The sequence below is a fragment of the Artemia sp. Qi Xiang Cuo genome, chromosome 7, assembly GCF_049724085.1.
Source record: "Artemia sp. Qi Xiang Cuo chromosome 7, ASM4972408v1, whole genome shotgun sequence".
Classification (NCBI taxonomy): Eukaryota; Metazoa; Arthropoda; class Branchiopoda; order Anostraca; family Artemiidae; genus Artemia; species Artemia sp. Qi Xiang Cuo.
In genome coordinates, this window is record NC_142800.1 from 10106124 (window position 1) to 10132365 (window position 26242).

General features: G+C 34.3%; 1 protein-coding gene across 1 annotated transcript in view; it reads left to right on the top strand.

The window, feature by feature from the left end:
• The window catches only part of LOC148949925 (uncharacterized), a 32374-nt gene extending 26017 nt beyond the window's left edge, over positions 1-6357 (top strand). Inside the window, exon 5 of the mRNA XM_089091741.1 lies at positions 6187-6357. Coding sequence (XP_088947867.1) covers positions 6187-6357 — 171 coding nt within the window. The remainder of the gene's footprint in view (positions 1-6186) is intronic.
• The last annotated feature ends 19885 nt before the right edge of the window (positions 6358-26242 follow it).

The following is a 26242-nucleotide window of genomic DNA, read 5'->3' on the forward strand; positions in this document are numbered from 1 at the left end:
CAAAAGTTACGCGCCTGAGAAAATTTGGCTGATTTTCGAAAAAAGGGGGAAAGACCCCCTAAAAGTTATAGAACCTTAATGAAAATCACACCATCATATTCATCGAATCAGAGAACCCTACTGTATAGGTTTCAAGCTCCTATCTACAAAAATGTGGAATTTTCCATTTTTTGCCAGAAGAATGATCACGGATGCGTTTTTATTGTTTTTTTTTTTCCCCAGGGGTAATCGTATTGACCCAGTGGTCCTAGAATATCGTAGGTGGGCTCATTGGAACGAAAATTAAAAGTTCTAGTGCCCTTTTTAAGTGACCAAAAAAAAAACGGAGGGCAACTAGGCACCCTCCCACGCTCATTTTTTTCTCAAAGTCACCCAATTAAAATTTTGAGATAGCCATTTTGTTCAGCATAGTCGAAAATTTAATAAATATGTCTTTTAGGATGACTTAGTCCCCCACAGGTCCCAGGGGAAGTGCTGCAAGTTATTAACTTTGCCCATTGCTTACATATTGTATTGGTTACTGGGAAGTATACAGACATTTTCAGGAAGGTTTTTTTTTAGTGGGGGGGGGGGCTGGAGGAGGGGGTTACTCGGGAGAATCTTTCCGGGGAGGATGTTTCTTTGGGGTAAGGGAAATTTCTATGAAGGGGGCGCAGGATTTCCAAGCATTATTTAAAAAACGATCAGAAATTAAATTAAAAAAAAAACAATTTCTTTCAACTGAAAGTAAGAAGCAACATTAGAACTTAAAACGAACAGAAATTATTACGTATATGAGGGGGTTCTCCCCCAAGTCAATACCTCGCTCTTTACGCTACAGTTTTTTTTAGTGCTTTCAAAAGAGCTATCTATTCTAATTAAACAGCATTTGTGATTCAGGGGTTTGTGAATGAAAATTTTTTTCAACTTTTAACGTAAAGAGTGTGGTATTGACTAAGGGGAGAACCCCCTCATATACGTAATAACATATACATAATAAAAAAAAAAACAATAAAAAAAAAACAAGCGATACGGCTCAATATTAATCGAAACTTTTAAACGGAATTTTGATGTCAATAAATGTATTAAAAGAATGGGCTTATAATGCTGATTCTAAATATACAAATTTTATTAAGTTTAGTTTTACTCATCAAAGGCTACGAGCCTGAGAAAATTTACCTGATTTTTAAAGAGGGGGGAACATCCCCTACAAGTGAAAGAATTTTAATGAAAATCACACCGTCAGATTCAGCGTATCAAAAAACTCTTTATTACATAGGTTTCAAGATCATATCTGCAAAAATCTGCAACTTTGTATTTTTTGCCAGAAGAAAAACACGAATATAGATGTTCGTTACGTAAGTTGATTTGTAAATTACGTCAGAACAAAATTTAGAGACAGCCATTTAGCAAAAGAAAAGTAAAATTTTTATGCAAATTTTGTTTAATTATTCAATGACGGTGAGCCGAAATAAAATCTTAATTAACTAAAAAACGATCAGAAATTAAATAAAAAAAACAAGTTTTTTAAACTGAAAGTAAGGAGCGACATTAAAACTTAAAACGAACAGAAATTATTCCGTATATGAAAGGGGCTGTCCCCTCCTCAACGCCTCGCTCTTTACGCTAAAGTTTGACTCTGTCTCACAACTTTATTTTTAAAACGATAACAAACTTTAGCATAAAGAGCGAGGCGTTGAGGAGGGGACAGCCCCTTTCACATACGGAATAATTTCTGTTCGTTTTAAGTTTTAATGTCACTCCTTACTTTCAGTTTAAAAAACTTGTTTTTTTTTATTTAATAAAAAATTAAACACGATGAAACACCGACTAGTTGTTTAATCTCTAAATTGAGGTGCGTCCAAATTCTATCTAGATTTTGTTATCAGTTTTATCACTATTGGTGATGAATCAGCCAGTCCATTGAATTCCTCATTCTCAGTTGTACGCTGACTTATAATCAGGTTACAAAAATATAGGACAGTAGTACAGTACCCAAATAGACTTAGTGAGCAAAACGTATGTGATCTTGAAGTGAAAGTGTGAATACAGTCTCCTTCCATTGTTAGATCTAAGCAGCCCTAAATAGTAACGAATTTTCTGATTAATTACTGTGATGCATTTTTAACCCTAAAAAGTGGCGTAATTTTATCAAAATCCTAGGGGAGGGCAAAGTTGGAGCCAAGTTTCTCAAATCAAGTGAAAATGAAAATTGAGCCATACAGTACCATAAAGGCCAATATACACTGCAGAAAACTGACTTGTTTCTCTGGATGCTTGAATTATGCAGGCTAATCTTAATCTTGAAGACTAAGAATCATTTTCACTTTTGAAGATTAAATTTCAGATGGGGGAAAAATAGGGTCTTGGGGTCAAACTGGGGTCTTTAGGGGGCAGTTACCCCCTGCCCTCTAACAAATTACGCCCGTGGTTACAGTCATGCTCTAAGCCAGTGGTTTTCAAACTTATTTAGACACTTTACCCCTTTTTTGCCCATAATACATTTTAGGTACCCCTTCTCAGCTACCGGTCCTAAGTAAACTAGCTTAAATATAAATAAAATTGCCAGTCCTATAGTTAAAGATCTGTTGTTTTTTTTTGTTGGCCTGCTGCGTACCCCCTAAAAATTTTTGCGTACCCACAAGGGGTAGGGGTAGAATTATTGTGGGGGCAATCTCCAAGTTATTGTGGGGGTAACAGTGGAGCTGCGGTCAAAATGTGTTAGTTATAATTATTCTGTATAATGTATTATAAAGTAAGAATTGTTTCTTTAACGTATTTCCTTCTCAATAGCCCTAAATCTAGACCTTTACCCTGCAAACTTACCGATATTTCAATAATTGAGAGGTAATCCCTTTGAAATATTGCCCACCTGATAACCTATAAAGCGTTCTAGTGGCGGGTCTGACTTTAGAATATTTCATAGAACAATAATTTTATATATCAAATTCTAGCGTTTCGTAAACCCTGAATTGATAGAATATTCCGTTTTTATTTACTGTAAGTTTATTTATCTTGCGGAAGTTGTTGCGTTATATTTGTTATCTTCCTTGGGAGTTAGAATTGTAAAGAGCCTCACAATGAGCCTCGAAGATGCAAGATTGATTAGGTCCACAAAGTATAGTTACCATTATTAGGAATTGTTTGGATAAACTCAAAATTTTATTCCTTAAGTAACAGTTACAGGGCCGTATTCAGAACTTTTTTCAGGGATAGTTACAAAAGAATTTTTTTTTGGGGGAAAGGGGTTCTACAAAAAAAAAATCCAAAAAACGTATAAAAATTTGTTTATATTAATTTTGGTACTGTTGTATTAGCTGGAACCCACGCAAGAAGTGAAGTTTGGTTAATGCTAATTAAATGAAACAAAATACGATGAAAATATAACAGTTTAGAAACAAATTCGGGCTATATATTTGCACATTAGGGGGGTGGGTAAAGCATAGCATATTAAATACGTAACCTAACCTTTTTCCCCGATAAACCCCAAAACAAAAGTTTAAATATTGTAAACACAATGACAAACCACGGTTTGCAATCCAATTCTCTATTGAAAGAAACCCGTTTGACTCGTTTCTTAAGCATCTTCCCTATATAATATATCGCGTGGGTTCCAGCTGATACAACACTACTTAAATTTTGTTACGTTTTTATGAGTCGGAAAAAACATTTCTGAGGGGGGGGATCTAACCCCCTAACCTTCCTCTGGATACGGTAGTTATTGCCAAAACCAATTGATAAATTTGGCTATTGAATAAAATTTTTTATAAAGTGTACTAAATTGTGCTTAATCACAATCTTCATACCAAATCCATGTGATTCAACCCTAAAACATCTTGGGGTACTGGTGCATTATGCGGGCACCGCTACAAACTGTATGTGGAATGCCAAACAGTAATGCTACAGTCAAACGGGAGAGACAGATACCCGGTTATAATGGTTTATGAAGTACCTATATATATATATATACATATATATATATATATATATATATATATATATATATATATATATATATATATATATATATATATATATATATATATATATATATATATATATATATATATATATATATATATATATTTATATATATAATACATATAAACAGCTTTTTGCCTTATTTCATAAAGTTTTTTGTGCCTGCTATAAGATGAGCGCAATAATTCCCCAGAATCTGTATTGGAGGCAGAGTGTAAACATATTCCCTGAAAGTAAGGAGGATTTGAGAGTAATCTTTACTCCCCCTCCAAACCTCCTTCTGTATTTATTGACAAATGGGGAACTAGAAAACTATCCATTTCGCCATCGCCAGGTATAAGACAGCCTTATTCTTTTATACGTTGAATTGTATCGCACTTTCTTCATGGCAGCCCTTTTCTTCATTGAAGATAGTTCTTGCTGATCTTTTTGAATGCCTTTCTCCTTGTTAGTTTTGTTCTTTGAAAGGGCCAGGATACAAAAACAGGCCGGACCTACCTTTGTATTAGGCGTAATAAAAGGGTGAAAATTATCAAACATTGTGATTAGAGGCATTTAAACTTATAACAGAATTCAACGAGGGAGTCCATAACATTCATCGTAATAGATTAAGAATAATACAAATATTATAAATTTAAATATAATATGTAATTTATAATATTGTAATTATAAAATTACAATATTACAATTACAATATAATTTATTAAATTATAACGATGTAATTTATAATATGTAATTTCCTGATTTTGTAAAACAAGGCTACTGAACATTTTTGGGAAAGTTATGTTTTACATCTTTGACCAACCATAAAGAAAAAAAAAATCAAAAACTAAAATTTTGGCTGAGAAAAATTTTCGGTAGTAGTGCATTATGCGGACACCGCTGTATACTGTATGTAGAATATCAAATGGGAAACGCTACAGTCAAACGGGAGAGACAGATACCCGGTACTAAAACAGTTTTTAGAGTGGAATTGATCTAATATGAATGTTAGAGTTACAATTTGGGATTTGCCAAAGACAGAAAAAGACCCAGTTGAATTTTTACAGTATTAATTAAAAAAAAAAATTTCCACTAAATAAGTTTTTCGAAAAAAGTAAAGAACTCCATCAAACAAAAAATGAGCAAAAATAGACTAAAATAATCTACCAAGCTCGAAACTACCACAAATCAGCATCGATAAATAAATGAAACCCAAAACGAACAGAAATTAAAATAAATAGCCGAGTCAAACTCAAAGCGAGCAGAAAGTAACATAAGTTGGGAACAAAACCCATGTGCCTTCCCAAGGCTAGAATAAAATTTGCACTTTACTGAAAAAATACAAATGAATGTGCATTGTCAGTTTAATATACATATACTGATATTTAGTAATCCAAATGTTAAAATTATTTCATTTATTAACGTTATAAAAGTAAAAACATTTATATTTTTTTCAGTAAAGTGCAAATGGGAGAATGATGGCCGTGGAAGGGGGGGCTAGTTGCCCTCCAATCACTTTTGACTATTAGAAAGGGCACTAGCCCTTTGAGTTTCCAATCGAATGAACCTTTTTTGAAGCTTCTACGACAACGCCTTCTATAAAAACCTTATATGCCCACAGGGCATAACTTGAAACCCTTGCCCTGATGGTTGTGGGGGAGTGACCTCGACAAAAATATATTTTCTATCGGGAAATCAACTAGGCTGAACAAAATGGCTATCTCAAAACTCTGATTGAATGTGTTTGGGGGAATGATGGGCATGGGAAGGGGGATAGTTGCCCTCCAATCACTTTCGACTATTAAAAAGGGTACTAGCCATTCCAATTTGCAATCGAATGAGCCCTTTTCGAACTTTCTACGACAACTCCTTCGATACAAAGTGCCCGGGCATGGAGAAAAAAAAAAAACAAAAAAAAACAACAACACATTGTGTCCACATCGTTCTTTACTTAGGCAGCGCTAGCGCGCTGCCTATGATAAGGGGTAATTGCCCAAGACAAAAGAGTGCGAAAATGGACACACCATGACCTTATACTTGTATGAGAAGCATATTGGACAATATTGGAGGTGTTATCAATACGTGGTTTCCTAATAGTGAAATACCATTTCTTACTGCAGTTCGTTTCATTTATTTCTGGACTAAAGAATGGTCGTCTATTGCCATGTGTGAAGAAGAACTAGGAATTTCTAGACATACGGTAGTCAATTGGAATAAATATCTCCGTGAAGTGTTTCCGTGAAGGGCTCAGCCAAATGGCAAAATAAACGACACCGAGGTGCTGCCCGCCAACATCTATCAGCTTATTTAGCCGAGCACATGTGGCGTGCGAAAGTGAAGTCTGAAGGCAGAGATCATTTTTCAGCGATTGTGAAAGACATTACAGCTTTCTGGGCGCATAATTCTAACTTGTAATTCTTATTATTTTGTTCATAAACCATTATAACCGGGTATTTATCTCTCGCATTTGACTTTAGCATTTCCCGTTTCACATTCCACATACAGTATATAGCAGTGCCCGCATAATGCACCAGTACCAAATTTTCTTTATTTATTTGCGTAACAAAAACTCTTTATCTAAAGTTAGAAACAGATATCAGAAAATATTTCATAGAATGGTAAAAACTATTTGGATTTTCGACACAGATGGATTTCCCGGCGACACGAGTACGTTGAATTGTATCGCACTTTCGTCATCCCCAACGTTTTCTTCATTGAAGATAGTCCTTGCTGATCTTTTTGAATGCCTTTCTCCTTGTTTTTTTTTTTTTTTTGTTCTTTGAAAGGGCCAGGATACAAAAACAGGCCGGACCTACCTCTGTATTAGGCGTAATTAAAGGGTGAAAATTATCAAACATTGTGATTAGAGGCATTTAAACTTATAACAGAAATCAACGAGGGAGAGTATAGCATCCATCGTAATAGATTATGAATAATACAAATATTATAATTATAAATATAATATGTAATTTTAATAATATTAATAAGAAGTTAAAATAATATAAAATATAATGTAGACAATATGACGTTTGACAAAAGGTAAAAAAAAATAAGAAAAATATAGTGATAAAACATCAGTTTTCAAGGCGTCCAATCCAAGTTTCATTGGTTTTCGGCTAAATTCTTAGAATTTTGTGTTTTCTGTTCTTTTTTGGCTTTTTTTGGCTATTTTTTACTGTTCTTTTTTGGCCGTTTTTTTCACGTCATTTGCTTTAGTAGTTGTTTTGGATAGGGCGTGATACTTATAATATCCCTAAGTACTATTGCTGTGACCTTAAATTATAGTGTTAAAAATGAATTTTTTTTCTGTTATTTAAACTCTCCGCATAATTCAGCTTAGCTTAGCACACGCAACCTGTTGGATGATTTATGAATGTCGGAGACTGATAGTTATAAATACAAAAAAGAAAAAATATATGTATTTCTCATCAGATTCACAGCTGAAACGAGAATTAAAAAGAAACGTCTTAAGTTCTTGATACAACGTACAATTGTGAAAACATACAATTGAAAAAACCAATTTATACCATAATAATAATAAAAATCTCGGAACGCAACGTGTGCCGAAAACTTCCTCCACGCGTGGCACAATCCCCGTAACGCTCCACATAATTCAGCTTAGCTTAGCACACGCAACCTGTTGGATGATTTATGAATGTCGGAGACTGATCGCTATAAATACAAAAAAGAAAAAATATTTGTATTTCTCATCAGATTCACAGATGAAACGGGAATAAATAAAAGTTTTTAGTATAACATATAATTGTGAAAACAGACAATTGAAAAACTAATTTATACAAAAATAATGATAAAATCCGAATATTATGGCTTCATATCTGAAAGCCTTTATTAACAGGGGAAAAAAAAGAAAAAGAAAACTAAGTTACCAACAAACATAACAATGACATATAGTCTATTATGTATAAACAGAATGGAAAAGGATGAAATTTTTGGTTTATTTTTTGTTTACCATTCTGTCTATATATCGTATATGTTTCTTATGTTTGAATTAGGTGTTTAGTTTTTTCCATTTTTTCTGTTCTCTGTCGTTAAAGACTTCCGGATATGAAGCCGAAATATTTTGACTCTTATTAACTAAAAAAAAACAAGTTTTTATAACTGAAAGTAAGGATCGACATTAAAACTTAAAACTAACAGAAATTATTCCGTATATGAAAGGGGCTGTTCGCTGTTCCCTCCTCAACGCCTCGCTCTTTACGCTGAAGTTCTTTATTGTTTTAAAAAATAAAGTTGTGAGACAGAGTCAAACTTTAGCGTAAAGAACGAGGCGTTGAGGAGGGGATAGCCACTTTCATATACGGAATAATTTCTGTTCGTTTTAAGTTTTAATGCCGCTCCTTACTTTCAGTAAAAAAAAAACTCTTTTTTTAGTTAATTTCTGAACGTTTTTGAATTAATGCAGCTTTGATTTGGGCTCACTTTTCATGAATAATTAAAACGAAATTCGCATATTAATTTTCCTTTTTTTGGCTAATTGGCTTGCTCGAAATTTTGTTCTGACGTAACTTACGTAACGAATTTGTATATTCGAATGTTTTTATTACGTATATTAGGGAGTTTACTCCCTAGTCAATACCTCGCTCTTTACACTAAAGTTCGAATTTTCTTCGAAACACAAACCCCTAAATCACAAAGGCCGGTTAATTAGAATAAATAGCTCTTTTGAAAGTACTAAAAAACTTTAGCGTAAAGAGCGAGGTATTGACTAGAGGAAGAACCCTCTCATATACGTAATAATTTATGTTTGTTTTAATGCTGCTCCTTATTTTCAGTTGAAAAAACTTGTGTTTTTATTTAATTTCTGATCGTTTTTTAAATAATGCTGGGAAATCTTCATGGAAATGTTTTTTCCCCCAAGGAAATATCCTCCATGGAAAAATCCTCCCCTGTAACCCCTACTCTGACCCTACCCCCCACTAGAAAAAAATTCCTCCTGAAAACACCTGTATACTTCCCAATAACCAGTACTATGTGTAAACAATGGGCAAAGTATATAACTTGCAGCCCTTCCCCCGGGAACTGTGGGGGATTAAGTCATCCTCAAAGACACATTAGTTAGATTTTCGACTATGCTGGACAAAATGACTATCTCAAAATTTTGATTGGACTACTTTGAAAAAAAAATGAGTGTGGGAGGGGGTCAAGTTGCCCTCCAATTTTTTTGGTTACTTGAAAAGGGCGCTAGAACTTTTAATTTCCATTTGAATGAGCCCTCTCACGATTTTATAGGACAACTGGATCGATACAATCACTCACGGAGAAAAAGAAAAAAAAAAAAACGTATCCGTGATCTTTCTTCTGGCAAAAAATACAAAATTCCACATTTTTTCAGATAGGAGCTTGAAACTTCTATAGTAGGGTTCTCTGATCCGCTGAACCTGATGGTGTGATTTTCATTAGAGTTCTATGACTTTAGGGGTTGTTTCCCCCTTTTTTCGAAAAGTAAGGCAAATTTTCTCAGGAACGTAACTTTTGATGGGTAAAACTAAACTCGATGAAACTTATATATTTGAAATCAGCATAAAAATATGAAAAATCTGATAAAAATTCTGATGTATCTGTTGGTATCATAATTCCGTTTTTTAGAGTTTCGGTTACTATTGAGCCTGGTCGCTCCTTGCTTAGGCTACAGTTCGTTACCACGAACTGTTTGATACTGATTTTTGTATAAATTAGCTTCTTTTTGTGTATTTTGCACTATCTTTTACCCATTTTGTATATATATATATATATATATATATATATATATATATATATATATATATATATATATATATATATATATATATATATATATATATATATATATATATATATATATATATATATATATATATATATATATATATATATATATATATATATATATATATATATATATATATATATATATATATATATATATATATATATATACATCTTCGTTTCAATTGTAAATGTAAAGGCAGTGAGGTGTAATAAATTAGTTCATCAGATTCATCACTTAAGGCTAATTAATAAATGTCCCCAGAGAAATAAGATAAAATACTTTGGAAACCTTTCTAAAGAAAACTAGGCTACTATCATTTCCGACATGTTTTATATTATATATTTGGGATGAGGCGCACGCATGCATTTGTTTACTATTACGGAGAGCGGATGTGAAATTTGGAAAAACGCTCTCTAGGCTATATTGTCTACACGTTTCCACTCCATCAGACTTGGGATATTTTTCTTCTCTAAGCTACTGCCGTTTTAAACACAACAAAAGAGAAATCGTGTGATAATGTACGGGTGGAATATCAGTGATAACGCAACTAGGGATAGTAATACCAGTATTGGTTGGAATATTGATAATAATGATGAACCACCAAGTACAATCATCAAAGAACACCGTGACTATTTAGCTAGTGGATATTTTAGCAGATATATTGGATTTGGTTTTGGAATTGTGAAGGATTTGGCTAATGTATACAATGGAGGTGATATGCAAGAGGATTTTATTTCAAAGAATTTTCTGCCTCGACGTCCTGTAAGATTTTTTATTATTTAAAAAGTTAGAGATATTAAATATTTGGGACTGTCTGTTCAGCATTATCTTGCTTAATAATGCAATTTTCAAACTTTACTAAAAAATTGAAACAAAAACGTAAAATATTAACTTCTTTTATCAGCATAACTTAATCAAATGGCTTTTAGAGGTCTTTAATTTAATCCAAGTTTTGTTTGTGTTTGGCTTAATTATGTAGGATTTTTCACATTTTTTCGTCCTTTTTCCTGCGTGGTTGGCCACTTTTTTAAAGAACGACAGCGCAAATTTTACGCACAATTTTGTTTTAAAGTGCGACACGTTCAAGATGAGTGGAAAGTGTAATTTTTGAAACAAGTTTAATTACTCCCCTCCCCCTCCTATATTTGAAAAAGTCCATTTTAAGATGCTATTAATGTGGTAATCCCATTTTAAGTCGCTTCAGATGCCAACACCCAGTAATTTCATAGTGGTAACAGACATTTCAGGGAGGATTGGACAGGAGAAAGAAGGGCGAGTTTTAAGGAAATAAATAATTCAAACCATTGACTTTAAAGGGTTGACTCTCATGTCATTTGTAACAGCTTCGTCTGATATCGATTCCAAGATTTCCATTGGGTTACTTTTTTAATATTTGAAACATGTCTCCAAGACAATTAGATCACCAACGAATTTCCATCTATCCGGAAAATCGACATCAAGGTTGTTTATCATTGCAAGAAATAAAATTAGACCTAAGAGGGTTTCCTGGGGCACACCATTATAAATTGGGAGGGGATCAGAATATACATTCAGGTATTTCAGGACTTGCTTTCTATTAGAGAGGAAAGATGCAATTATTCTAATTAAGTAAGGGTCAATTTGAAAGTCATTAGAAAGTTTTTCTATCAGTGTACTGTGGTTGATTAAATCAGAAGCCTTTTGCAAGTCAACAGCGATAATATTGAGCCAGGTATCGGGTTTTCCAAGTGTGTTACATATCAAAGCTGTTCTTTTACTCATCTTTGCGCTAAGATCTTATATCTTTTGACAAAGAACGCTTAAAAGTGAAATCTTAGCACCAAGATCTTGGATCTTATAGCGTTCTTTTGCAAACGTCTTTCATCATTCTGCTCTGATCAGCGGTCTAAGAACAATGATGAGTATATCATCGAAGTTCTCTCATCATTGTTCTATATGTCAGAAAGATGGCGTCTTTCATACTTTTTGCTAATATCAGTGAGCTGTAAGTTCTTAGAACAAAGATGAGTTAAAAGAACGGAAATCTTTGCAGAAAGATGTAAGATCTTAGTGCAAAAGAACCGGCTTATTGTGTCCATAAGGCGAACAAGATAGTGGGTGATAGATGTAGAGCGTAAGTTTCCGAATTGTCGTTGGTCAACATTTGTGATTATCTTTATTTTCGGCAAAAACTGGAGTGAGAGTAATGGGACGGACACCATCAAAATCTTCCTTGTTACCTTATTTTTTTACGGTAGTAATAAAACCTTGTTTCCAACAATTTGGGAATTTACCACTAGAGGTAATTTCATTGAAAAGTAAGGACAATGGTTCTGAAAGATTGTCGACAAAGACTTTTTCTCCACAACTGAAGGTGAAATCAAGGGCGGATCCAGGATTTTTCAGGGGGGATAGACTACGGTAGGGGACGCGCTCCCCCTTGCCCCCCTGGATTCGCCACTGGGTGAAATAACTGGAAAATTGAGAGAGCATAAATCATAAGGGATGTCAAAAGAGAGGGGGGAGAGGCTCTGAACTATGGAGGAAAGAAATTTGTTCAGATCATTGGCTGTAACTGAGGGGCCTTCATGGGAATGGAAATCTATATTATTATGTGTTTTCCCATAAATTCTTTTTATTCTGTTATACCACTGTTTTGGCTTTGTAGAAAATAAATCCTTGACTTTACATTTGTAATATGAAGAAGCTGATTTACGTATTATTTTTTTTGTATGTGTTTATGCAGTGAGTTAGCTCTGGATGTTCTACCATTCCAAAGTAGATTCATTTTAATTCTAATTAGCCTTTTCAATTCAGGGAAGGATTCTATGTATTTTGTTTTGATCAGATTTTGGAAGTTACAGACTTTAAAATAATGTTATTGTTCCCCTTGAGAGCCAGCCAGTTTTCATTAGTAATCCAAGATCCAAATTCGAAAAAGCCATCATTGGAAATCGGACGATAAAAGAACCCAGTAACAGAAAAAGTGTGATCAAAGCTGGAGAGAGGCTTCATTAATAAACAAAAATGGTAGCTTCCTCCTAACGGGGGCAAAGAGACAGGTTGGACATAGAAAGCCTGCACATGGGTGGAAATCAAATCAAGGGTAGAATTTCATTTGGTTTTTGGTATTGATATATCATCTGATCAATCAGCTCCTTTTTCTTTGATGTGCGATCTTGAGGAGTTTTAGAGTTGCTGCTCTTTTGAAAAAACCCTTTATCCATATTCACACGAATATCTGGGGTAGATAATCCGCTGACAGAACCAAAGATTACATCCTATTCTTTAGCCTCATCTGGCGGCTATACTCAATTCTCCCCTGATAACATGTCTGATGATCGACTGGTTTCACAAGGCGGAAAGCGCATTGTTCGGAGGTCTCCATCCACAATTTCGCATGGTAAAATGTGCATTAGAAATTCAAGGTTTTTCTGCCAATATTTGAATCTTATGAATGAGGTTTTGGAAAAGACTACTTTTAAACATTAGTGATGATTCAATGAGTCAAAAACTGATGATTGTAGCAAACAGTATATAAAAAAGCGAAAGATAATCAGAGGTCTGTAGTAGACAAGCAAATTCAAAAACATTTTGAGAGAACTCCAAAATTTTTGCACGTGCTATTCAATAGTACGTGGATTTTGCCGTATATTTGCATGTTCAGCGACCCGCATGTTGCATGCACAGTAGGATTATTCAGCGACCCGCTGCCGTCAACCATGACGACACGTTGAAGCGTTTTGTGGCAGAGAGTCATTGAAATATTTTGGCGACACACCTCAAGTTTGAGCATGGCTTTGGTGACGAGTTCTTACATGGGTTGGTGAGATTTAAGTAAAACAATAATACAGCAAGTCTAATAGACTTAAGAAACCGTTGGTTGGAAATAACTAGGTTCATTAAAGATTTTAAAGATTTATTGAATTCGGTTTCGCCGATTATGGCACCTTCTTGTGGAGTCACTAAGTATGGTTTGTGGAGTCACTTTTACCTCAACATTTGAGAATCATTACCCTGACAAAAGTTGTTGTTAACAAGTATAATTCCAGTTGCGGTTTTGGTCTCTTTTTCGCCCTCGGCTAGTTGCCCTCGGATATCTTTTGACTTTTAAAAAGTGAACTAGAACTTTCAATTTCCAACCAAATGAGCCCTCTGAAGTTTATTCGAGCATCCCAAAATTATTGTAGAAAAGTAAAAGACAATCAGAAGTCTGTAGCAGACAAGCAAATTCAAAACATTTTGAGGGAATTCAAAAATTTTTGCACGTGCTATTCAATAGTACTTGGATTTTGCCGTATAATTGCATGTTCAGCAGGATTATTCAGCGACCCGTTGCCGTCAACCATGACGACACTTTGAAGCGTTTTTTGGCAAAATCATTGAAATATTTTGGTGACACACCGCAAGTCCGAGCATGGCTTTGGTGACGAATTCTCACATGGGTTGGTGGGATTTAAGTAAAACAATAATACAACAAGTCTAATAGACTTAAGAAACCGTTGGTTGGAAATAACTAGGTTCATTAAAGATTTTAAAGATTTATTGAATTCGGTTTCGCCAATTATGGCACCTCTTTGGGGAGTCACTACGTATCGTTTGTGGAGTCACTTTTACCTCAACATCTGAGAATCATCACTCTGACAAAAGTTGTTGTTAACCAATATAATTCCAGTTGCGGTTTTGGTCTCTCTTGCGCTCAGAGCAAGATCTTGATTAGCACCCCCCCCCTTCCCCTGTCTCCCAAATTTTTTTAGGCGAAATTTTAACATCATTTTTATTTAACAAGAAAATTTTCCATTTTTTTAAATCTGACTTTTCTTACTTTAGCCTCTGCAAAATTATTAATTATCTCAACATCCTGTAAAATACAAATAGGTTTGAATGCAAGATATGGAAAAAAAACATTATAATTAATTAAATTTTGTCTAATTACTTTATTGTTAAGGATCGATCTAGTTACTTTAATTTTTGAGGAATGGTGATAAAGATAGGGGGAAAATGAAAATTTTGGCTTCAGTTGGTTTATAATTAGGCGACTGGTAACTGCACCCTCTACTTTGTTTTTAATAAAAGTAAAACTTCAAAAATTACAAAATGATTATAACCGTTAGATTATTTCTGGACATTTTGAGCCCCTAAAATTTCCATACCCCCCTCCTAAAATCAAATCTGTATAATTCCTATTTGTAATAACTAAATATCAATAGCTGATAATTGTTAGCCGCTAATAGGAGTAGAGATGCATTATTGAGTCCGAACAGGACAAAATTCGGTTATCAAAAGAACGTATCTCCGATCAGTACACCAAATAAGGGCATAGCCTCCCTAGGGAGAACACGTGGTTAATGGGGTCAATGACCTCTTTTTCCAAGGTCGATTTATTTGATGTTTCTATGTGTAATAGCTCCGGGGCGAAGGTTGCACATGCGCATTGAATTCTAACGGGAACAATGTTATTGATCTAGAACCCGAGGGGGGAGTGAATTTCCGAGAACTTGATTGCGTAATCAAAGTGTGTCAACAACAACAACAACGACCTTGACATTCGCTGAGAGCCTGCAATTACAACAACAACAACATCGACCTTGGAACACCTGTGCTGTCGACCTCAATTCACCTATCGTGAATCAATAATTCCCCTTAGAAACAACAAATTAATCTCCCCTTTCTTGACCGATCAATCAACCAATGACATCATCTGTCAGACTTTAAAAATTTTCGCCTAGAAACGATTCTCTAGGAATAGATCCAAGTCATTAATGTCTTTGCCTCTAAAACAACTCTTTTGGTCGAACTCTAAAGGATATTAATAACCAAAGGCCATGGAAACAATTCGGCAAGAAACATCTTAGCGATGAATTGTTTTAGCGCGCGAAAAGGTTTCTTATTAATTTGAAATGCGTTAGCGCAGAGATGCCAAACAAAAGGAACACGCTGAATTTACGTTTAGGGATTATTTGGGCGAAACCGTTTTAGACAGGTTATGGAACTATTTCGGCGTAACGATTAGAGACATTTTAAAAGAAGATTTTAGGAAAGATTTTAGAAGAGAATTTAATGGTGAAACTCTGTGGTCGTTATAATACACAAGTTTCATTTGAACAGTGTTGTGAGGTCCTCTAACCCAACCCCAAAGGGTTCCAATCCTCCTACCCTAGCCCCGAAGGAACCCCCCGGTCCTCAAAGGCCCCCAAACTCCCAAAGGCCCTCCACCGGTCCCCAAATGTCCCCCAGGCACCCAAAGGCCCTCCCTGTGCCCCAAAGGCCCTCCCTGTGCCCCAAAGGCCCTCCCCCGGCCCCCTCCTCCTCCTCCCTCCTCCTCCTCCTCCCACCACCTCCTCCTCCTCCTCCTCCTCCTCCTCCTCCTCCTCCTCCTCCTCCTCCTCCCTCCTCCTCCTCCCTCCTCCCTCCTCCTCCCTCCTCCTCCCACCTCCTCCTCCCTCCCCTCCCCTTCCATTCCCTCCCCATTTTTTATACTTTTTTTGTGCATTGAGACACAGAACGACCCCCTCCCCCCGGCCCCTCCCCCTCCAAAGGTCTGATTTTTTCAAAGTTCATTTTGAATTTCTTTCATTGAAATGCAAGAGTTGGAATATTTCAGTAGTGTTTGGTTGTGGTTTACCTTGTCACAGTTACATTTTCTTGATTTTTCAAAGTTCATTTTGAATTTCTTTCGTTGAAATGCAAGAGTTGGAATATTTCAGTAGTGTGATGTTGTAGTTTACCCTGTAACAGTTACATTCACTTAATTTTTCAAAGTTCATTTTCAATTTCTTTAGTTGAAATGCAAGAGTTGGAATATTTCACTAGTGTGATGTTGTAGTTTACCCTGTCAAAGTTACATTCCCTTAATTTTTCTAAGTTCATTTTGAATTTCTTTCGTTGAAATTCAAGAGTTGGACTATTTCACTAGTGTATGGTTGCGGTTTACCATGTCATAGCTACATTTTCATGATTTTTCAAAGTTCATTTCGAATTTCTTTCGTTGAAATGAAAGAGTTGGAATATATCACTAGTGAATGGTTGTGGTTTACCTTGTCACATGTACACACATGTATACACATATATACACATGTGCATATCATGAGTGCTCATGATAAGTTAACCTAACCTTTTCCGGTGAGTATGGTTAGGTTAGACTAGATTAAGTTAGGTTAGATTAGACTAGGTTAGGTTAGCCTACGTACGCTTCACTTAGGTTAGCTTAGGTTAGATGAAAGATATGCGAAAAGTTAGGTGTATGATTAGGTTAGGTTAGATTAGGTTAGGGTAAGTTAGGTGAGGCGAGGTTAGCCAACGGACGCGCGCCTACGTAGGCTAACCTAGACGAACCTAACATAACCTAACCTAACCTAATCATACACCTAACTTTTCGCATATCTCTCACCTAACCTAAGCTAACCTAAGTGAAGCGTACGTAGGCTAACCTAACCTAACCTAGTCTAATCTAACCTAACTTAATCTAGTCTAACCTAACCATACTCACCGGAAAAGGTTAGGTTAACTTATTATGAGCACTCATGATATGCACATGTGTGTACATGTGTATACATGTGTGTACATGTGACAAGTTAAACCACAGCCAATCACTAGTGAAATATTCCAACTCTTTCATTTCAACGAAAGAAATTCAAAATGAACTTTGAAAAATCAAGAAAATGTAATTGTGACAAGGTAAACCACAACCAAACACTACTGAAATATTCTAACTCTTGCATTTCAACGAAATAAATTCAAAATGAATTTTAAAAAATCAAGAAAATGTAACTGTGACATGTTAAACGACAACCAAACACTACTGAAATATTCCAACTCTTGCATTTCAACGATAGAAATTCAAAATTAATTTTAAAAATCAAGAAAATGTAACTGTTACAAGTTAAAACAAAACCAACACTACTAAAATATTCCAAATCTTGCATTTCAACGATAGAAATTCAAAATTAAGTTTGAAAAATCATGAAAATGTAACTGTGACAAGGTAACCCAAAACTAAACACTACTGAAATATTCCATCTCTTGCTTTTTAACGAAATAAATTCAAATGAGCTTTGAAAAATCAAGAAAATGTAACTGTGACAAGGTAAACCATAAGCAAACACTACTGAAATATTCCAAATCTTGCTTTTCAACGAAATAAATTCAAAATGATCTTTGAAAAATCAAGAAAATGTAACTCTGACAAGGTAAGCCACGACCAAACACTACTGAAATAGTTCAACTCTTGCATTTCAACGAAAGAAATTCAAAATGAACTTTGAAAAATCAAAAAAATGTAAATGTGACAAGGTCAAACACTACCAAACACTTCTGAAATATTCCAACTCTTGCAATTCAACGAAAGAAATTCAAAATGAACTTTGAAAAATCAAGATAATGTAACTGTGACAAGGTAAACCAAAACAACACACTTCTGAAATAATAAAAATCTTGCATTTAAACGAAAGATATTAAAAATTTAAAATTTAAAAAAACAATTAAATGTAACTTTGTCAATTTAAAAAATGAAAAGACACTAATTAAATAGACAAAATCTTGAATTTCAAATAAAGAAATTAAAATGAAATTTTAAAAAATCAAAATAATGTAACTTTGCCAATGTAAAACACATGAAAACACTGCTGACATATTCCAAATCTTGATTTTCAAGGTATGTAATTCTAAATTAACATTGAAAAATCAAGAAAATTTAACTTTGACAATGTAAACCGCAACAAAAACACTACTGAAATATTCCAACTCTTCCAATACAACTACGGAAATTCAAAATTAAATTTTAAAAATAAAGAAAATGTAAGATTTAAAAGTTAAAACACCACCACACTCTCCTGAAATATTTAATCTATTTCATTTCAACTAAATAAATTCAAAATGAACTTTGAAAAATAAAGAAAATGTAAATATGACAAGTTAAAAAAAAACCAAACGCTATTGAAATATTCCAACTCTTGCATTTAAAAGAAATAAATTCGAAATTAAGATTTAAAAATCAAGAGAATGTAAATTTGACAAGTTAAAACACGAAAAAACACTACTTAATTATTCCAACTCTTGCAATTCAAATAAGGAAATTCAAATTAACTGTTTAAAATCGATAAAATGTAACTGTGACAAGTTGTACCACAACAAAACAAAACTGAAATATTACAACTCTTTATTTTCATCTTAAGAAATTCTAAATTATATTTTTAAAATCATGAAAACGTAACTGTGACAATGTAAACCACGACCAAACACTATTGAAATATTCCAACTCTTGCAATTCAAGGTATGAAATTCAAAATGGACATTGAAAAATCATGAAAATGTAACTGTGACAAAGGCATACCAACAACAAAAACTAATGAAATATTCCAACTCTTGCATTTCAATGTAAGAAATTCAAAATGAACTATGGAAAATCATGAAAATGTAACAGTGACAAGGTAAACAAAAAACAATAACTACTGGAATATTCCAACTCTTTAATTACTACGAAAGAAATTTAAAATAAACGTTTAATAATCATGAAAATGTAACTGTGACATTGTAATCAACAACCAAACACTACTGAAATGTTCCAACTCTTGAATTTCAATGTAAGAAATTCAAAATGAACTTTTAATAATCAAGAAAATGTAACTGTGACAAGGTAAACCAAAATGAAACGCTATTGAAATATTCAAACTCTTGCATTTCAAGGTAAGAAATTCAAAATAAACATTGAAAAATCCGGAAAATGTAACTGTGACAAGGTAAACCACGACCAAATACTACTGAAATCTTCCAACTCTTGCATTACAACGAAAGAAATTCAAAATGAACATTGAAGAATCAAGAAAATGTAACTGTGACAAGGTAAATCATAACCATACACTACTGAAATATTCCAACTCTTGCATTTCAACGAAAGAAATTCAAAATGAACTTTGAAAAATCAAGAAAATGTAACTGTGAAAAGGTAAAACACAAACAAACAATACTGAAATATTCCAACTCTTGCATTTAAATTAAAGAAATTAAAAATTAAATTTTAAAAATCAATAACATGTAACTGTGAAAAGGTATTTCCAAATCAAAAACTACTGACATATTTAAAATCATGCATTTAAAAGAAAAAAATTAGAAATTAACTTTTAAAAATCAATAAAATGCAACTGTGAAAAGGTAAACCACAACCAAACACTACTGAAATAGTCCAACTGTTGCATTTCAACTAAACAAATTCAAATGTACTTTTAAAAATAAAGAAAATGTATCTTTGACTAGGTAAACGACCATCAAACACTACTTAAATATTCCAACTAATTCTTTTCAATGAATTAAATTCTAAATGATATTTGAAAAATCTAGAAAATGTAACTGTGACAAGGTAAACCCCAACCAAACACTACTGAAATATTCCAGCTCTTGCATTTTAAGGAAAGAAAATCAAAATGAAATTTGAACAATCACAAAAATGTAACTGTGACAAGATAAACCACGACGAAACACTACTCAAATAATCAAACTCGTGAATTTCAAAGAAAGAAATTCAAAACGACCTTTTAAAAATCTCGAAAATGTAACTTAGATAGTGTAAACAACAGTAACATACTACTGAAATAGTCCAACTCTTGCTTTTCAATGAAAGAAATTCAAATTTGAATTTGAAAATAATTACAATATAACTGTGACAAGTTAACCCATACGCAAGCGCTTGTTAAATATTCCAACTCTTGCATTTCAAGGAAAGAAATTCGTAATTAGATTTGAAAAATCAATAAAATGTAACTGTGACAAGGTACACAATAACCAGACATTACTGAAATATTAAAACTCTTCAAGTTCAACGAAATAAATTAAAATGTAAGTTGAAAAATCAAGAAAATTTACCCTTGACAAGGTAAACCACAAGCAAACACTACTTAAATATTCAAGATCTTGCATTTCAACTAAATAAATACAAATTGTACTTTGAAAAATAAAGAAAATTTAACTTTGAAAAGTTAAACCGCAACCACAAACTACTGAAATAATCCATCTCTTGCATTTCAACTAAAGAAATTCAAAATAAACTTTGAAAAATCAAGAAAATGTAACTTTGACATGGTAAACCACAACCACACACTACTGAAATATTCCATCTCTTGCATATCACAGAAAGAAATCCAAATTGAACATTGAAAAATCGAGAAAATGTAACTGTGGCCAGTTAAACCACAACCAAACTCTACTGAAATATTACATCTCTTGCATTTCAACGAAAGAAATTCACAATGAACTTTGAAAAATCATGAGAATGTAGCTGTGATAAGGTAAACCATGACCAAACACTACTGAAATATTACATCTCTTGCATTTCAAAGAAAGAAATTCAAAATGAACTTTGAAGAATCAATAAAATGTAACTGTGACAAGGTGAACCACAACCAAACATTACTGAAATCTTACAACTATTTCATTTCAACTAAATAAATTCAAAATTAAATTTGAAAAATAGAGAAAATTTATCTGTGACATTTTAAACAACAGACACACGCTACTGAAATATTAAAACATGAGAATTTCAACGAAAGAAATTCAAAAATAACTTTGAAGAATCAAGAAAATGTAACTGTGACAAGGTAAACCACAACCAAACACTACTGAAATATTCCAACTCTTGCATTTAAAAGAAAGAAAATCAAAATTAACTTTGAAAAATCTAGATAATCTAAATGTGACAAGTTAAACCACAACCAAACACTACTGAAATAGTCCAACTCTTGCTTTTCAACGAAAGAAATTCAAAATGAACTTTGAAAAATCAAGAAAATGTAGCTGTGACAGTGTAAACCACAAACACACACTACTGAAATTTTCCAACTCTTGCATTTCAATTAAATAAATTCAAAATGAACTTTGAAAAATAAAGAAAATGTAACTGTGACAAGGTATACCACAACCATACACTACTGAAATATTCCAACTCTTGCATTTCAAAGAAATAAATTCAAAATAAACTTTGACAAATCAGGAAAATGTAACTGTGACATGGTAAACCACAACCAAACACTAGTGAAATATTCCAACTCTTGCACTTCAACGAAATATATTAATAATGAACAAATAAGAATAAAGAAAATGTAAATGTGACATGGTAATCCACAGCAAAACACTTCTGAAATAGTACAACTCTTGCATTTCAATGAAAGAAATTCAAAATAATCCTTAAAAAATCAGGAAAATGTAACTGTGACAAGGTAAAACACAACCAAGCACATCTGAAATATTCTAACTCTTTATTATAAACGAATGCAATTAAAAATGTACATTGAAAATTAATGAAAATTTATCAGTTACATTTTATAACACAAAAAACAGAATCTGAAAATAACCAACTCTAGAATTAAAAGTTAAGTAAATAAAAATGAGCATTGACAAATAAAGAAAATGTAACTGTGACAAGGTAAACCAGGACCAAACACTACTGAAATATTCCAACTCTTGCATTTCAGTGATAGAAATTCAAAATGAACTTTGAAAAATTAAGGGAATGTAACTGTGACAAGGTAAACCACTACCAAACACTATGGAAATATTCCAACTCTTGCATTTAAACGAAAAAAATTCAAAATGAACTTTGAAAAATAAAGTTAATGTAACTGTGACAAGGTAAACTACAACCAAACACTATTGAAATATTCCAACTCTTGCATTTCAAAGAAAGAAATTCAAATGAATTTTGAAAAATGAAGGGAATGTAACTTTGACAGGGCAAACTAAAAGAACACGCTACTGAAATATTCCAACTCTTGAATTACAATGAAAGAAATTAAAAATGAACTATGAAAAATCAAGAAATGTAACTGTAACAGGGTAAACCAAAACCAAACACTACTGAAATATTCCTACTCTTGCATTTCTATAAAAGAAATTCAAAATGAACTTTGAAAAATCAAGAAGATGTAACTGTGACAAGGTAAACCACAACCAAACACTACTGAAATATTCCAACTCTTGCATTTCAAGGAAAGAAATTCTAAATGAACTTTGAAAAATAACGAAAATGTAATTGTGACATGGTAAACCACAACCAAACCCTAGTGAAATATTCCATCTCTTGTATTTCAACGAAAGAAATTCAAAATAAACTTTGAAAAATTAAGTGAATGTAACTTTGACAGTTTAAACTAAAACAGCACACTACTTACATATTCCAGCTCTTTTATTTAAATGAAATAAATTCAAAATGAACTATTAAATAACAACAAAATGTAACTGTGACAATGGAAACCACAACCAAACACTTCTGAAATATTCCAACTCTTGAATTTCAACGAAATAAATTCAAAATGAACTATGAAAAATCAAGATAATGTACCTGTGAAAAGGTAAACCTCACCCAAACACTACTGAAATATTCCAACTCTTGCATTTCAAAGAAAGAAATTCAAAATGTACTATGAAAAATTAAGTGAATGTAACTGTGACAAGGTAAACAACAACAACACACTAGTGAAATATTACAACTCGTGCCTTGCAACAAAAGAAATTCAAAATGAACTTTGAAAAATGAAGTGTATGTAAGTTTGATAAGGTAATCTACAACATCACACTGCTGAAATATTCCAGCTCTTGCCTTTCAATGAAAGAAATTCAAAATGAACTTAAAAAAATCACGAAAATGTAACTCTGACAAGGTAAACCACAACCAAACACTACTGAAATATTCCAACTCTTGCTTTTCAATGAAAGAAATTCAAAATGAACTTTGAAAAAATCAGACCTTTGGAGGGGGAGGGGCCGGGGGAGGGGGTCGTTCTGTGTCTCAATGCACAAAAAAAGTATAAAAAATGGGGAGGGAATGGAAGGGGGAGGGGAGGGGAGGAGGAGGTGGGAGGAGGAGGGAGGAGGAGGAGGAGGAGGAGGAGGGGGAGAAGGGGGGAGGAGGAGGTGGTGGGAGGAGGAGGAGGAGGGAGGAGGAGGAGGGGGCCGGGGGAGGGCCTTTGGGGCACAGGGAGGGCCTTTGGGGCACAGGGAGGGTCTTTGGGTGCCGGGGGGACTTTTGGGGACCGTTAGAGGGCCTTCGAGAGCGGGTTGGGCCTGGGCGGACCGGGGGGTGCCTTTGGGGTTGGGGTAGGAGGATTGGAACCCTTTGGGGTTGGGTTAGAGGACCTCACAACACTGTTCAAATGAAACTTGTGTATTATAACGACCACAGAGTTTCACCATTAAATTCTCTTCTAAAATCTTTCCTAAAATCATCTTTTAAAATGTCTCTAACCGCTACGCCGAAATAGTTCCATAACCTGTCTAAAACGGTTTCGCCCAAATAATCCCTAAACGCAAATTCAGCGTGTTCCTTTTGTTTGGCATCACTGCGCTAACGCATTTCAAATTAATAAGAAACCTTTTCGCGCGCTAAAACAATTCATCGCTAAGATGTTTCTTGCCTAATTGTTTCCGTGGCCTTTGGTTATTAATATCCTTTAGAGTTCGACCAAAAGAGTTGTTTTAGAGGCAAAGACATTAAGGATTTGGATCTATTCCTGGAGAATCGTTTCTAGGCGAAAATTTTTAAAGTCTGACAGATGATGTCATTGATTGATTGATCTGTCAAGAAAGGGGAAATTAATTTGTTGTTTCTCAGGGGAATTATTGATTCACGATTGGTGAATTGAGGTCGACAGCACAGGTGTTCCAAGGTCGATGTTGTTGTTGTTGTAAGTGCAGGCTCTCAGCGAATGTCAAGGTCGTTGTTGTTGTTGTTGACACACTTTGATTACGCAATCAAGTTCTCGGAAATTCACTTCCCCCTCGGGTTCTAGATCAATAACATTGTTCCCGTTAGAATTCAATGCGCATGTACAACCTTCGCCCCGGAGCTATTACACATAGAAACATCAAATAAATCGACCTTGGAAAAAGAGGTCATTGACCCCATTAACCACGTGTTCTCCCTAGGGAGGCTATGCCCGTATTTGGTGTACTGATCGGAGATACGTTCTTTTGATAACCGAATTTTGTCCTGTTCGGAGTCAATAATGCATCTCTACTAATAGGACTGCGCAAACCTGCCTGACATCTAATTTCAGCTATTACTTTCCAATAATTGGCCGTTCGAGGTTAGTGCTTTTCATAGACATGGCGGGGTCAAGTGAACCCCGCCAAGTGAAGTGAAGTGTTGAAGTGATTTCCTCAAGTGAAGCATTGCGACTCAAAATGCAACGATACGCTAAGAAGTGACCAGCCTAAGAGGGTAGACATGGGATGGCCTGACACATTCAGTAATTTTTAATGATTGAGATGTTGACAAATTAAGCATAGGGTGAGTGCTTGGCTATTGAATGGAAACTTACAAAAGATGCTAAAACTTTACAACCATTTGATTAGTTAGTGTTAGCAGATTAAATACACTACACTACAACTATTAACACTCACTGCCGCACCAAGCCGCCTGAGGCCAATTCTACTGCGCAAGCTCCTCCTTCACCCCAACCTATTCAAAGTCTTCCTCTTTACACCTTCCCAAAAGGTTCGAATTTCTTTGAAATCCTTCCTTTTCACTTCCTTCCATCCTATTCAGGGACGATCTAGTTTTGTTTGGTCCTAGATGGACGGCCAAAAAAAAGTCCTTTAGTAATCTGCTATTTTTCATTCGCAGAACATGTCTTAGACATCTCAACATTTCTCTCATTAAAGCCCCTGAAAGTGTGACAGAACCTCAGTTTTCTTGTTGCTTGTTAAAATGGTACCCAAAACTATTCGTAGACAATTCATCTTGAAAACATCTTACAAATCCTCCTCCGTCTTTCGAAGTGCCACCGTATCAGAGTACTGATGTCACTGTTTCCGTGCTGGAAAACTATAGCAATTTTTTCATTACCCAACACCATCTATTCACCTTCATTTATTTCTTGTCCACCAACCTAGTCTTGGACCCTGAACTCTCAGAACCTCCAGGAATTCATTCATATTGCTAAAGTTTTGTCCAGGACACTTAGATCATCTGCATAATCTAAGCTTAGGAGAGTTTTACCTTCCCTTTGAATTCATGCTCTCCAGTAGATTTTCCCGTATTATTTGTGCCCGTAAAGGACACAGCCCTGCTTTACTCCTAATTGAATACCAAGCAAGCTACTAACCTTTTTTCCTACCTTAACCCCAGTAATATTGTTCTTGTAAATAGCACTAATCCTTGATATATTTATCTGGTGCACCATGAAGGGATGACCGAGTTGTGACTGAAAATAGCTTGCTAGGTTTGCAAATTCACTAACCGTGACACCTAGGTGTGGTTCCAATATAAGTGAACCAGTATTATCAGATTTGTTTTGGCGGGGAGGGGGGTTAGTGGGTTGTAGGCTGAAGGTAGCTGGAGTTGTATTTTTATGGTGGTCAAACAGTTCGTGGTAACGAACTGTAAGTAAGGAGCGACCCGGCTCAATAGTAACCAAAACTCTAAAAAACAGACTTTTGATATCTATAGATTCATCAAAAGAATTAGATTTTTATGCTGATTTCAAATATATAAGTTTCATCAAGTTTAATCTTACCCATCAAAAGTTAAGCGCCTGAGAAAATTTGCCTTATTTTCGAAAAACA